Source organism: Dendropsophus ebraccatus, chromosome 5 (assembly GCF_027789765.1).
Source record: "Dendropsophus ebraccatus isolate aDenEbr1 chromosome 5, aDenEbr1.pat, whole genome shotgun sequence".
In the NCBI taxonomy this organism is placed as follows: domain Eukaryota; kingdom Metazoa; phylum Chordata; class Amphibia; order Anura; family Hylidae; genus Dendropsophus; species Dendropsophus ebraccatus.
In genome coordinates, this window is record NC_091458.1 from 122,038,176 (window position 1) to 122,053,072 (window position 14,897).

A 14,897-nucleotide genomic window follows, 5' to 3' on the forward strand; every position below is an offset into this window, starting at 1 on the left:
ATGATTCCCGCTGTCTGCCCGCTCCGTGGAGAGGGTGGATACAGCGGGAGGACCACCTGGAAAACTGGGATACAGCCATAGCCATAGGCTGTATCCCAGTTTTCCAGGCGGTCCTCCCGCTGTATCCACCTGCTGCACGGAGCGGCCAGACAGCGGGAATCTGATGCCAATCGTTCGGGTTCATACAAACCCGAACCTCGGCAGGTTCGGACCATCCTTAGCAACAAGGAAGATTTCTATTATTTTATAAAGTCATTGTGATCTGGGAACATTATCAGGTGTATTAGTGTCTTCTAATTAATTTTAAAAAAAAAACAACAACTAAATATCAAAAACCTAAGAAGGAGACATTAGTGCAGCGTAGACTTCCAGGTGGCTAAATTGCCAAGCAAAGTAACAATGTAGACTAATACATTTGAATACAATGTGCAATTTTACAGTAATCATGTTTTTTGTGGCTACATCACAAGTATACATTGGAATACTTCTGAAAAGTATTATAGTACATACCCATAGTGCATCCATTGGCTTTAATAGACTAAACATAGCCTATTCTTCACAATTTTTTTCTTTCACAACCATATACACAATGTGAATGGGGCCTAAGAATTCAATTTATCACATTTGACCTTGACCTAATTTGCTCAGTCACAGTAGGTGAGCATTTATAATGGCACGACAAATAATTCTACAAATAAGTCTAGAGGTAGGCCAGTTTTACCCATACCGTGTTGCAGCGGATTTCATGCTGCGAGTTCAACAGCGATTCTCTGTCCTGTTATTCCCTATGAATCTACATTCTCGCAGCCGAATGAAAATCCGCTGCGAGAACGTAGCCACTGACCACTTAACTCTCCGCTGACGGGTTAATACGTTACCTGGCCACGCTCCCATCTGCTTCTCTGGCTCCCTGACCTCCTGCTCAGCCAATCAGTGGCTGCGATGAATCAGCGCATTGATTGGCTGAGCGGGACATCAGGGAGCCGGAGAAGGAGGTGGGGGCGCAAGCAGGTAACGTATTAACCCGGCAGCGGAGGTTTATATGGTCAGTAGCTACATTCTCACAGCAGAATGAAAATCCACTGTGAGAATGTAGATTCGTGGGAAATGACAGGAGACCGTATCGCATCACAGTGTGAAATCCGCTGCAATGCGGTATGTGTGAAACTGTCCGTAAAGGACAAATTTGTGATCAATGCCATTGTGATAGAATGTGTATATATCTAAAGTGTATAACAGCCTCCCGCCAACAGAGGCAGCCATTTTGTGATTGAACTAACACTGGTCAGTCTGGTTTTATAGTAGGCCACTGACAAGTTAAAAATGTTAAAAAAAAAAAAAAAAAAGTCTGCCCCCTTGGAGGCCAAGGTTGACGTTTGAAAATTTCACACACGACTTGGAAAATAAAGTAAAAAAAAAAAAAAAAAGAAAACTAATGTCTAATACAACTTAGCATTCAATCACAATTCAATCTCTAGTACAGTAGCTCCTATATGGCATAAAAGCTTAAATGTAGAAATTCCCACAAGATAAAAACTGACAGTATTTCAAGGCTTAGTCTATAATCTGTAGTGTAACAGTGACGTTTTTGGACTAAAGACCAAACTCTAAGAGTGAAGATCCACTCTGGACATGCAGATTTCACCTTTCCTTTGCACATGGATTAAATGAATCCATTTATGAACCATTACCTCACGACGTGTCGAAACAACATTTTTTTCTCGTCTACAATGAAGCACTTGTTTGCCTTTGAGGCGGCTTTGAAAGCAAGGCTAAAGAGATGATGATTCTGCTTTGCATGAGTGGGGTGGACATGGTTCACCAATGAAAAAACCTCCAGAAAGCATTTTTGGCTAGAAGAGTCACTATAAAACAAACAAAAACACAACAATAACACAGTTCACCATGCATAGAAATAAAAGGGGGGCTAAAGCAGAGTCAAGGTGCAGAGAACTATACAAAGCTGCCAACACTCCCTCTTTCATCTCTACATGGAAACTGCAGTGAGATCGGTTGATAGAGATCATTGGTTCCACCCAACAAACTTCGATCCATGTCCCAGGCCGGAGCAGCCTGCAATCTATTGCTCTCAGGGACTGGCAAGGATAAGAAGCGCAAGACTATTCAATATGTAGTACTAGTTGTGGTATTACAATCTTTATGAGAGGCATGTGAAGTAGAGTAGATGAATACAGTGCAATATTCTTTACCATTTTGTGATGTTCATTCCTTTCTAAGCTTGTAAAACTTTCCACATAGACTCTTCAGAATGAATTTTTTACACTTATCTATAAGGTGCAGCTCATATGTCTACAACCAAGGCTTCACTGCATCTCGGTAGTAACTAATTGCAACTGTGCAATGATTTTTTTTTTGTTTGTTTTTGTTTTTTTAAACTTTTTTTCCTTTTTTTTTTTTTTCTGGTTTTCTTTTTTTCCATACCAAGTTAGCAGGAACGTTACAGATCACTTAGGAAACTAACATAAAAGAAACCATAGGTGAATAAAAGAAAACTAAAACTTGCTGGAGATTTTCACATTCATCTCCATTTCAGTGTCTCTCTTCCTTCATGGCACCTCTTGAGATTCGGCTTGTTTCAAAATACTGCACAGATAATAAAAAGAAGCTAGCCACCAGCCAGAGGACTTCTAATGCTTTTCTGCTTGGCTGACTTGAAGAGCATTAATGACACCATTGATGTTTTCTTCGGGTACCTGCAAAGATCAAACAGAATATGAAGACGATATCTGCTGTTCTAACAAGCCAGTAAATAAGAACAAATAAAGTAATCAATAGCTTTTTTTATTAACTGCAGAAGAGATTGGTGAACAGCTATGTAAAGAACTTTAGTGCAATTTGGAGTTCCAACCATCTAGTCCATTTACCAACATTTCATACCACCATAACAAAATGAAAGCCTATGTAAAAGGATCAGCGATCAATAATCATTGGCTGATTGGATCTTTTGTACAGACATTAAAATCATCAAGATGAGATTAAAGGACAGCTCAAACAAAAATCCAGTGATTGTTCATGTGGCCCGGCCTACAACTGATCAAGCCATGTGAAGGCTCAAATAACAAGGGCTGATCATCAAGATCAGCACTCATTGTGCAGCTGTCGGCCTGTGTAAAAGGGTCTTTATAGGGACAAGCATAGTTAGTTTTTTTCAACCTTTACTTAACAGCTGTTACCCCCCTTAATGATGTCACTAAATTAATCAGAACAATGCTATGTAAGGGTACAGTATGTGCACACTATGGAATTTAGGTGGGAATTTCAAGTGGCAGTCTCCAATTGAAGTTCCACCTGTCCCAGAGACTCAATGATATTCTGAAGCTCAATCCACCATCAATTCTTTGGGCGAAGGGCGGATTGAGCTTTAGAATATCATTGACTCTATGGGACAGGCGGAACTTCAAGCGGAGACCGCCGCACGGACTCTACTTGAAATCTACGCCTAAATTCCGTAAGGTGCACATACCTTTATAATAGAATGCCCTTGTAGAGGATGCTGAATGGGCAAGCAATAATGTATGGTTGAACACAGGTCGACTCAAGTTGTAGTTCACTCGAAGTGCAGCAAACAGCTAATCACAGGGCTGACTTTAAAGGTGAACTCTGAGCAGCCTTGTAAGAAAAAAAAATCCAAACAATGCAAGGTTCTTACCGATATTCCCCCCTGAGACTCCTCATGTGGGTGTACAGTAGTCCCGCTCTTCCTGCTGTTCCTCTTCCCCTGTACTGCTATCAGACTACATTTCCCAGTAGTCCTTGTGGTGCACGTGTTTCTCCATAACCCCACCACCTCCATCCCATGCCGCACCCTTTAAAACTAGACTATTTGCCCCCCTTTTTTATTTTAAATGTAAAATATTTATTCAATGTTATCTCTTAAAATCTATAATTTCATTACTGAAACCATCCAACATATGCTGTAATAGCAAACAGACTTACCAGTGCATGATCAAACTTAAAGGTACTGATATAATACGCTGGGATGTCAGCAGCAGCTAGAGGTTCTGAGATTTGAGCAACAATCCCACATTCATCTGAAACAAGAAAAATAAAATAAAAAGTTTAAGAATTAATAAGTGCTAAATACAAGTAAATTCTCAACAAACTCCTATTTTATTTGCTTTTTATTTCTTTTTGTAGAGCAGGCAGTAAAAGTTAGTATACTATAAGGCTTACAATGAGACCTACTGTACCTATATACTTTTTATTAGTGAATTTTGGTGTTCTTTCTGATACAATGGTGAAGACTTGCCAGTGCTTTAACTTAAGAATGCCCACATTGTCTCAAGCTTTCTGCGTTCAGAATAATGCCTTGCTTTTAAGCTCTTATCTTATGACCAGAGGCGGCAAAATACAGAAGCAGTGCGAGGCCTATAAATATGGTTCTAGGTTTAAAGTACAGTGCAGGAATAGAGAAACAAGGATAGTGAAAAGTAAGGGCCCTATCACACTGAGCGATAATCTGCAGATTCAGCCCAATTTGGCAGATTATCGCTTTGTGTAATAAAGACATTGATCAGCTAATGAAAACGATTATCGGCTGATCACGTCTTTTGATCCTGCCTAAAATTCATCGGCCGTTGGACACGCATTGCTAAGTGTGATATAGATGCGCGGCCAATGGCTGATGACTGTGTAAAAAAATAAGCTTTACACACAGGCTGAGTGGCGTACTTCAGTGATTGGCTCTGAAGTTCCAGCGGCTGCGGTGAGCAGTAGAAGAACAGAAAATGGGGAAGCATGGAAATATATGTATAATGTTTATTATTATACACTTAAGGCAAAGGCTGCACGATAATTATTGTAAAAGGCTCAGTAAGGGATCGCTGATCTAACAGAGCCAGAATATCGGTCCTTACAATACGGCTCTAACTTCTAACTTCCTGGCTAGCTAAGTTTTTTTTTACATGTAACCACTGGAAAAATTGGGAAGATTGTGTAATAATAAAAATGTATGACTGTCAGTCCTCTGCTTACACTTGGCTCTTCCAAACTATATACTAAGTAACAATACATTGACTTGCAGCACTTCTTATTGCACATACCAAAACCTAGAGGTTGTCCGCCTATACGAACCATCTTCCAAAGCTCGCCCGACGCACTTGTAAACAGCAAATTATTAGGAAACCTAAAAAAAAAAAAAATTAGACTCGATTAAACTATGTCCACAGGAACGATCCAAAGAGGAAACCCAAAATACTAAATAAATTAATCCGTGACACGAATAGTAATATCAGTGCTAATTTATTTTTCTCAGACTACTCTGAAATTAAGACAGGGTTTTACATTATTGTTTAGTCTGTAAAAAGAGCTAAGGCTTTTTTTTGGGGGGAAGGGTTTTTTGGAGACACGTTCCCTCCCTCCTCTGTAATTGTTCCCCTATTCTGTATTCCCACTCCCTCTCCTCTAGTTAGTCCTCCCATACTGTACACCCCCCCCCCCCTTCTGTAACTAGGCCCCCATACTATATACCCGCTCCGTCCTCTGGTGGGCCAGTCTGACAGTGCACTTAGCAGGACTGTCACATCAGCTATAGTATGCCCATACTCCATCTCCATGATGTCAATGATGTCATGTAACTGTAACTATGGCGTATTTTAGGAGTAGGGCTTATATTTCAAACCTATTCCAAAAACCCTAAAAAGTCAAAGTGCTGCAAAACAGTACTGCTCAATCTTCCAGCTGTGTCTCACACAGGTCGTAAGCCCCTAAGGGGGTGCACCATTTATCATGCCCTGCAGCTCAAGGAGGAGAGGAACCTTTTTAAATATGCATCCCCTGCCCTTCATTCTCCATGATGTCATTTCATCATTTATCCCCTTTTCCTGACGTCTTTTGCTTTTAGCCAGAAACTCTCGCACATGCGCAGCCACAGCTCTGGCTCCGCAGCTCCGGACTCTTGCCGCTCACCAAAATACCTCATTAGCATAAATCTATTTTTGCGTATATATCTACAGAGTACCTCAATGGATTTGGAAATGGAAGCCTGTGTTTTAATCAGGGTGTCATGCACTACCAGTGTATACCAGCATGTTAGTATGCATGGTAGTGATGCTAGATTCCCTTTAAGTGTGGCAGTGGTTGACATTCTACCAAGTGACTTATAGAAGAGTTGCTTAGTTGTGTTGTCATAGCCAGCAAAGACTTCAACTGTTGTGTGGAAGAGGACAATGCAATATCTACGTAACAGCATTTTACACAACTAGGTAAATTGAATTAACATCACTTGTCATAAAAAAAAATTCTGCCTTCATGTGCCAAGTATCCCTTTACCAGCTGCTCACCTCTGCTGTGTTTGTACATCCATTACCAAAGAAATGTAGCCCTCAATGAGGGAGAAGGAGAAGAACCGGATATGACCAGATTCCTCACTGCCCACCACCGAATCTTTTACTCTGCAAAACAAATGGTCAGTGACATCATTAAGATAGCATGACTTATACAGCTGGGAAACCATATAGAGTAGGCCCAAGGGTCTTCTGAGCCATTTTCCCATCTCACTATCCAGTAACCTTGTTATAGAAAAGAGCTGGAGAGGCATCTGCCATATAGATACCCCAATTAATACCCCAGCAGTCCACACTGTTCTGTATTCTACCGCTATCTCTGTCTACGGGAAATAGTTATATGTGTATACACATACAGCAATGTTCTTCAGTCCATCCACAAGCTCTGCTTATTATACTCCGAACCTCAATATTTTATAAAATAATTGTCATTTATTGTCATTAAATGCCTTCTGCCGCTTTCCGGTAGAACACAAGCCTATAAGCTGACTTTTGTTGTTTTCTTCTTTATTAGACAATTTACTTCTCGCTGTCATTTCCCTTTTGCAGTTGCTTTGGTTTGACTTGGCAGGTAGCCAATACCTTTATACGTTTAGTTTTTGAGACCAGTTCTAAATCTGAAAAAGAAGAACTGAAAATGATATTTCTACATGGGAAGTAGGGTTCTGATCTTTAATCTACCTCATCTTAATTATTATTATTATTAGACGTCCCGCTCAGCCAATCAGGGGCTGTCACGGGGCTGTCACTTACATACTTGCAGCGGGATGTCAATGCCGCTACGAGTATGTCTTCTCATTCAAAATGACAGGCAAGGGATCCGCACCGGATTTCACTGCAAATTCGCACTGTAAAATCCGCTGCGGATCTGGCGTGTGTGTTTGTACTCTGATGGTACGTTTCTAACCCTCATCCTTGGTGCTGTTTCATGCACTCTGTAGTTTAATCTTTACGCTAATGAAGCCGCTTGGTGCACTGGGGACAGGACTACAACACGGCAGTAACCTCACTGCAGAGCGCCAGATGCATGTACATTGGAAGGGGCGGCCTGGCCAGGGGTGGATCGGTGCACTGAGGGTGGTAGTCCAGCCTCCAAACCATTAGAATAAGGATTAAACTATAGATATTCCTAACTTGCTGAGTATTCTCATTACAACATTTATAGCCTATCCTCTGGAACAGAACAGCCTGTCCTCTGAACTGATGCAGATGAACCCTTCAGTTCTATGCTGTTTACACAACACCTATTATTTCCTTTAGGAGAAGCATATAGTATGTAAAACAACCTGCTTTGTTGTTTCCAGTATCCCATAAGCCACTGCATGTAAGCCGGACAGGGCCGGGAGACTCTTATTCTAGAGATAGGTGCGACATTATAATATCCCACCATACTTAAAGAAGAAATATCATTCCTATCAGTCCCTGCACTATGCGGCTTACAATGAAATTATGGATCCCTCATCAAAGGTCCTTCCACCTGATAGCCCAGCAAACCATTCATTTTCCTAGGGGATGTTGTTGTGAGCAAGGTGTATTGTTACATGACAGCCACTCAAAGTTTTCCCAGATAGTAAATGAAGTCCCAAGGTAGGATTCCCTCCCCATAATAGAGTATATAGTCAGAGGTTGTTTTCGGGAGATTACAGGCATGGAAAAATAAAGTCAGTTTTTGTTAGTGCAGTGCAGGGTCATGGTCATCTTCACCTCCCCTATTTATATAGGGAGATTTGCAGCTGGCTAACAATGAATTTTAGCGCTCCACTATGCCAGTGATCAGCTGACTGACAATTGTCATTGGGTCTTTTACATTGGAGAAATAATCAGCATTTGAATGCACCACAGGTATTTAATGAAAACAACCAAACCTTCTGTGTACATACCCATTGGAGTAAAACATAACATCCATTAGGAGTGTAGTCACACTTGGAAGGGTATAGGGATCCAGGCTGGTTACACAAAACATATTGCTTGGACTGGAAAGTGGGTGGATAACTGGCCGCTGAACTAAAAGATTAAACAGGATTAAAAACGACAAAGTGAGGGTAAGATATACAAAAGTAAGTACAATACGATGTTATGTATACAACAGGTATACAAACAGGCTGTGCTGGATATTTCAGTTTACCAAAGATGCCAACTAACACCTATAGGTTGCCAGAGAACGTCACTATATAATACAAACGGCAATCATTTTATTATTGTATGTGTTTGTGGATTAACAATTACATCCCTAGGCCTAGCATGAAGACCTCCGTTATGAAGCCATGTGCAATCGTCCGTCATTTCAATACCATTGCCTGAAGAAGTTGGATGCAGTTGGATGACTCCAACTTCTTTAGCCAAAAGTATTCAAGTGCCAAATGACGGGACCCGAGCATGCTCGAGTTGCACTCATCTCTACAAACAACTAAAGTGCCTAGAAAAACCAAGGGGGTCCAGGGTATATTTAAACAAATATCACACTGGTGCAAAGGGCCATTAGCCCTAAGGGCCCCGGATCACCCCTTGAAAACTATATATAAAACTTAGCTTTTAATAAGTAATAATGTACTATAAAAACAATAGACACAGTGAAAAAGTTAAAATCACTCTCCCACAGTTCACTAATCTATATGCTTTAGTCCACTAACCGGTGGTACTCAAATCTTTTCAGATAGCTGCAGACTACTGGGATATAGGAACTGTGGAAGTAGCACACCACCACAAACTGTGGCCCCCACCCTTCTTTCCACTACTGAGCACTTGCTTTGTACTATCAGTGATGTTATACCGATTATAAGAATCAGACCCTGCTCAACTGTAAAGAGCGCCTCGCTCTGTAGTGAAGGAAAGTGACCACTGGCTTACACACATTCCTGCTCCATACATGTCACTTCTGACATTTATGTTTTGTTTTTTTAACACCATATTTCTGCAGGAAACATACCAAGCTTAGGTTTCACAAATCCATTTGTTACTCCAAGATTATCAGCAGCTACAGTCTCTCCATTCACCACCTGCAAAATTGTAAATTCTGCAGCAAGTGTGTGCATAACAAATGGCAGATCCCTCTCGCGTACCTGAAAAAGAAAAAAAAAAAAACAGAAAATAAATGGTCAACTTTTCACTTTTGGAGAATTCAAGTTCACATTAAAAACACTGAGAAATCATAACATGCAGCGTTATTCTCTAATTGAAACTTTTTTTTTTTGCAGTTTTTGCCATAGAACAGTGACTACCATATCAGTGAGAACTGCTAGAAGAGGCCTGATCTTGTGGTAGAGATCTCAATATAACATATATATATATATATATATATCTATATATATCTATATATATATATATCCTCTCTCATGTTCTGCTGGGAAGCTGCAGTAATAATCATCCATAAATAATTACATTTTTAAAAATAAAGTATAGAAATGAGAATAAAAATAATTGAAAAATGTGTTTACCAATATAAAGTCTGTTTGATAGGTGGATAACATAAACACAGAAATGTTCTGGTCTGCAAGTGGCGCTATGACTGATTTTGCTATTTTGGTCACTCCGATTGGCTGAGAACTGGATGAGCTGCCACCTCCTGAGACCACATTAAGGGCTAACCATGTTGCATCTGCTACACTTAGATGTTCTGAAGATGGGAGTTCTGTACAGAAAGAAGATAAGAAATTTAATAAAAAATAATTATATATATCATACATCAAGAAGCATTTTTTGTGTTACAAAGCTTTGTTGGGAATTGCAGGGCTTCCCCGTATCTGAATGTTAATTAGAAGTACAATATAATATTCATTCAAAGTGATACGGTCACCCCCTTTACGAACGCTTCATTTCATCTCCTGGGGAGATGGCCAAAGTGTCATGAAGCCCCGCCTAGTTGACACTGTCCACCGATAAAATGAAGCAATTTTAGAGCAGAAAGAAGACGCATACAACTTTTATACATATATATATCAAATGTTCTTGTGGATGGTGCGTGTGTGTGTGGGGGGGAGTACCACTTTAATAAATATTTAAGCAAACAGTATCTTTTCGACTTGCTAGATGCTCACAAACACTGCTCTTATGTTTCTGGTTCAATATTGACTTTTGGAGTATCCATAATTGTAAGAAAACAATCCTTTTTTCTAAGTACTGTATTAACTCCAAAACATGTCATTTAAAATATACATCTTGACCTTTAAGCACAAAGCCTTTTCAGTGCACTTATCTCTGATACAACTGCTCAGTAAACTGTTTGTGTATGCTACATCCCACATGTTGTTCTCTTTCTGGAGAAATTATCTAGTTGCTAGGCAGATCTGTCCACTTCCAGTACGGGTGTGGGAGTCAGCACTGACATCTAGGTGCAGTAGAATAAGAACAGGGAGGACTAATGCAGCAGAAAGAAAACATAAAAAACAAACAAAAAAGAAAAATAATGCACCCCAATAGAAAGAAAAACCAACGGAAAACCAACCCTGATCATGTGCTACTTGCAACATCGGCTATTTCTCTAGATTCTCTTTAAAGGGAATCTGTCAGCTACAATTTAGGTTCTAAACTGCTGACACCATTAGATAGCTGTTAGGACACAGAGACACATGGTACCTTTCATATATCTGTCTGTGCTTCCAGAATGTAGAGAAATGATTTTATTCTCTGGTACAAAGTCAAAGAGGCTTTTCCAATCTTCTGATCTGCTGCAAGCTGCAATGTCTCCTCTCCCCCCCTCCCTGCTTGCTTGACACCTGGTAGCTGAGTCCCCAGCAAGGTAAGGTATGGGAGGGTGATGAAGGAGGTGTTACAGCTTTGACTCTTCTTACTATCTAATAAAAATATTTTCTACATTCTGGAAGCACAGAGACAGATATATTAAATGAACCATGTGTTCCCTGATCTAACAGCTATCTTACAGCGTCAGCAGATTCACTTTAAGGCTATGTTCACACAATCATTTCCAATGGCTATTAGTTGATACTCAAAACCACAGTCGCTATTTTGAGTATTAAATAACGGCCGTTGTTTAAACATAGCTGTCAGTGCCATGGTGCATTTTTTAAGTTTAGGTTCGACAAGGCCGCGTTTTAACATCCTTTTGGGTGTGGCTATTTTAAAGTCCCATTCAATATTGTGGAAATTCCATAGACTTCAATGGCAATGATTGAACACTGAAAACGCCGGTCATTATTTTAAATTAAAATGGCAGATGTTATTTTAAAGTGTGTGAAAATAGCCTAAGGGCCCTATTTCACCGGACGATTATCGTTCAGATTATCGTTAAATCGTTCGAATCTAAACGATAATCGTTTAGTTGAAATGCAGTTAACGATTAACGACCGAACGAGAAATCGTTGATCGCTTTATAAGACCTGGACCTATTTTTATCGTTGCTCGTTCGCAAATCGTTCGCATTGAATAAGACATCATTCGGTCGTTCACAATAGATACGAACGCAATAGCGAATAAATAGCGAAGACAAAACGATCGCAATTACGATCATAAGTAACGATTATTGTTCCATGGAAATGACTGAACGTTTTCAGGTCTTTTGCAATAGCGGTCGTTTGAGATCGTTAATCGTTAACGATTATGCAAACGATAATCGTCCGGTGGAATAGGGCCCTAACAGAGGACAATCAAACACCAAGAAATAGATCAGATTTTAAATAGATCAGATTATTCTCACACAGTTCCACAGCGGGGCAACAAATATTTGGGCAAGGGGTGGAGGGAACGTAATAAATAACTTAGATTTACTGCTCCCTGTGCCCACGCTGTACCGTGTCCCGCTCCATGGGCATTTTTATCTTATTTAGAGGAGCAGAGCGCCCTCCAGAGCCCTGTGAGTTGGGGGAAATTTTATTTCACTAACCCTGTACATTAGATCAAGGTAAATGACTAAGATTAGAGTTCTCTTTTCTAACCCCAGCTGTCATTACATCAAGTAAATGACAGAATATGAAGTTTAGAGTTATGACTTTATGGGAAATCAAATTGTGTATAAAAATAGTAAATGGCTCCAATCCCTCACTAACTTACAGCTGCTTGGATGAAGCAGTCTGACCTCTACAGCAACTCTGTATTGTACTCGGAAGAGCTTGATGTTGGAGAGGACAGTCACTAATAACATTTAGAGGTTGTCGAGTAGCTCTGTGGCCGTCTACTGCGTCACTGGCGTTATTACATTTACTTTTTTAGGCGTACTCAATTCATTTCATTATAACAAGATTTGAGGCCAAGTATCAGATAAACAAGTTTACGAGAGCAAAGTAAAGGGAATTCAAAGAAATACATGAAAAACTCAAAAATGTGCATGGACGTTCTAATGAATAATAATCATCATTATTAAAAACACAGTGGAATACTGCAGGGCCAGGTTTCGACGACATGTGGCCCTGACCAAAATAAAAAAATAGCCCTAATTACTAAAATACTGTAACAATTTCACATTAAGTCAGTTTAGAAAATAATAAGCAGCTGTAATGTCTAGTGACTATAGTCACATTGTTGTCTATGAGAGATTTCTATAGTTGAAAACCAACATACTGGTAAAAAAAAAATTTTTTAACACCACAGAGCAACTGCAATAAATAACATTTTAACACACTTGGTTAAAGGGAATCTGTCATCTGCAATTCACATTCTAAATTACTGACACTGTTAGCTGGTAGGTAAGGGGACGCATGGCAAATTTAATGAATCTGTGTTTCCATGCCAGAAAAATCCTTATATTTTTTTCCATGTAAATGGACACAATCACTTAAGAAAAACTTTTCACATCCTTAGAGACTCACTAGAACAAGGATAGCCAGAAAGTGATCTGCTTAACCACATAATTTTCCTGGCTTTATCCAAGCATCAGTGGGGGTCTGGCACCAGCCAGCGGTGAAGCACTGGAGGCGGACTGGCCCGTTCCCAGTGGGTGGAAGCCCCTCTATGATGCGACTCCATTGCTTCACTCCCGGCTGGTGCCCGTGAATAGAACTGCACCGTACACGGGAACTGGGCCATAGTTAAAAAAAGGACCACGGCACTGGCTTCCCCACGCTGGTGCCGTTCTATCCATGGCCAAAACGTAAAGCGGATGGATCTGATGGTACATTCGCTTTAAGCCTCATATCATAATTATAGCTATTATGAATACTTATGTGTATGGGGGAAAAAAACACAGTACATGGTGTAACACACAAAGCTTTATACAGTCAAGTTGATGTTGAGGAGTTTCCTCCAGCACGGGGCTTGAGTGAGTCGCTCAATACAAGTCTGGTCACCAACACCTTACACTTCACTATGACTATTACAGTATCATTCATTTATATCATATCTGATCTATATTTCATCTGAATCATGGTATGCTTTTGGGATCCCAGCCTACGGTCCCCTCATGAACCTTTGATCGTATAGGGAAAATGCTCTGGGGCCTTCTGTTTGTTCCTTGCTGGGATTGTCTTTTTGCTGATGGTGGATGTCTAGTAATATCAATTATTAGTGTGTTGTTTGATTTATCTGGGAGCTGACAGACTGCTCTTTCCCTTTCATGTATTGGCACCTGGTGTCCACCACCCTGATGGCATTTTTAATTTTTTACCTCTGGTTTGGTTCATATTAAATATATAATATATATTTCATATTTATTTTTAGCGATACCTGTCTTGGATATGGGAAGGTGAATACAAAAAAAATGTGTACATTAATAGTGCTGTACCAAAATTTCCATTAGTAAAAGAGTTAAATTATAAGCCTTTAAAGGGAACCTGTCACCCCCCGTGCCAGGGTGACAGGCTCCCGACCCCCCGTTAGAGCCCCCTATACTCACCTAATCCCGCCGGGTCCCGCTTCTGGAGGTGGTCGGTTGATGAAGATCTCAGCTGCTGCAGCCCGGCGCGCGCGCTGAGAGATGAGTCCAACACCCATAGAGAATGACAGGAGAGTCCAGCGCTCCGTCATTCTCTATGAGCATTGGACTCATCTCTCAGCGCGCGCGCCGGGCCACCTCCAGAAGCGGGACCCGGCGGGATTAGGTGAGTATAGGGGGCTCTAACGGGGGGTCGAGAGCCTGTCACCCCGGCACGGGGGGTGACAGGTTCCCTTTAAGCATACAGTTTCTATATTCCTTTTTTGGAGTATGTTTTCTAAATTATTTGGTAGAAATAATTAGGAAAATATAATTAACTATGTAATTTTTACAAGGTTTTAAGTATAGTTGAGGCTGCCGTGAAGTGTGTACTTCTCATATAGTCTAGGTAATCCTTACAATTAACCCCTTAAGGTTTTGGTGTGGTAAGAACTCAACCTGATAATGCAGATGGGATTGTGGGTATATTACGAGTATATTACTAATTATATTACTTCACACGAATTTATCCGGTACACAGGTGCTAACCCTTTAAGGACCGATGATGTACCCATACATCATCGCTCTCTTAGGGGAGTTCAGAGAGGGGGACTTCTAGTAACAGTGTTAAAAAAAGAAAAAGAAAAAACATTTCATTAATAAAAATGCCCATCTTATGATAAAAATTTAAATCACCCCCCTTTCCCCCATTTTATAAATAAAAATAAACATTTTTGGTATCACAGCATGCAGAATTGTCCTAAATATCAAAAATCACATCCCTGATTTTGCAT

The 14,897-nt window shown here is 40.2% G+C and overlaps 1 protein-coding gene across 2 annotated transcripts in view; it reads right to left on the reverse strand.

The window, feature by feature from the left end:
• Positions 1-1,381: 1,381 nt before the first annotated feature.
• CASTOR2 (cytosolic arginine sensor for mTORC1 subunit 2) overlaps positions 1,382-14,897 on the reverse strand; it is a 109,503-nt gene continuing 95,987 nt past the window's right edge. For both annotated transcript variants that reach the window (XM_069972475.1, XM_069972474.1), the window contains exons 3-9: positions 9,740-9,933; positions 9,232-9,364; positions 8,186-8,309; positions 6,303-6,413; positions 5,064-5,146; positions 3,958-4,052; positions 1,382-2,714 (exon numbers count right to left, since the gene is read on the reverse strand). In XM_069972475.1, coding sequence (XP_069828576.1) covers positions 2,649-2,714; positions 3,958-4,052; positions 5,064-5,146; positions 6,303-6,413; positions 8,186-8,309; positions 9,232-9,364; positions 9,740-9,933 — 806 coding nt within the window. In that variant the 3' untranslated portion in view covers positions 1,382-2,648. The remainder of the gene's footprint in view (positions 2,715-3,957; positions 4,053-5,063; positions 5,147-6,302; positions 6,414-8,185; positions 8,310-9,231; positions 9,365-9,739; positions 9,934-14,897) is intronic.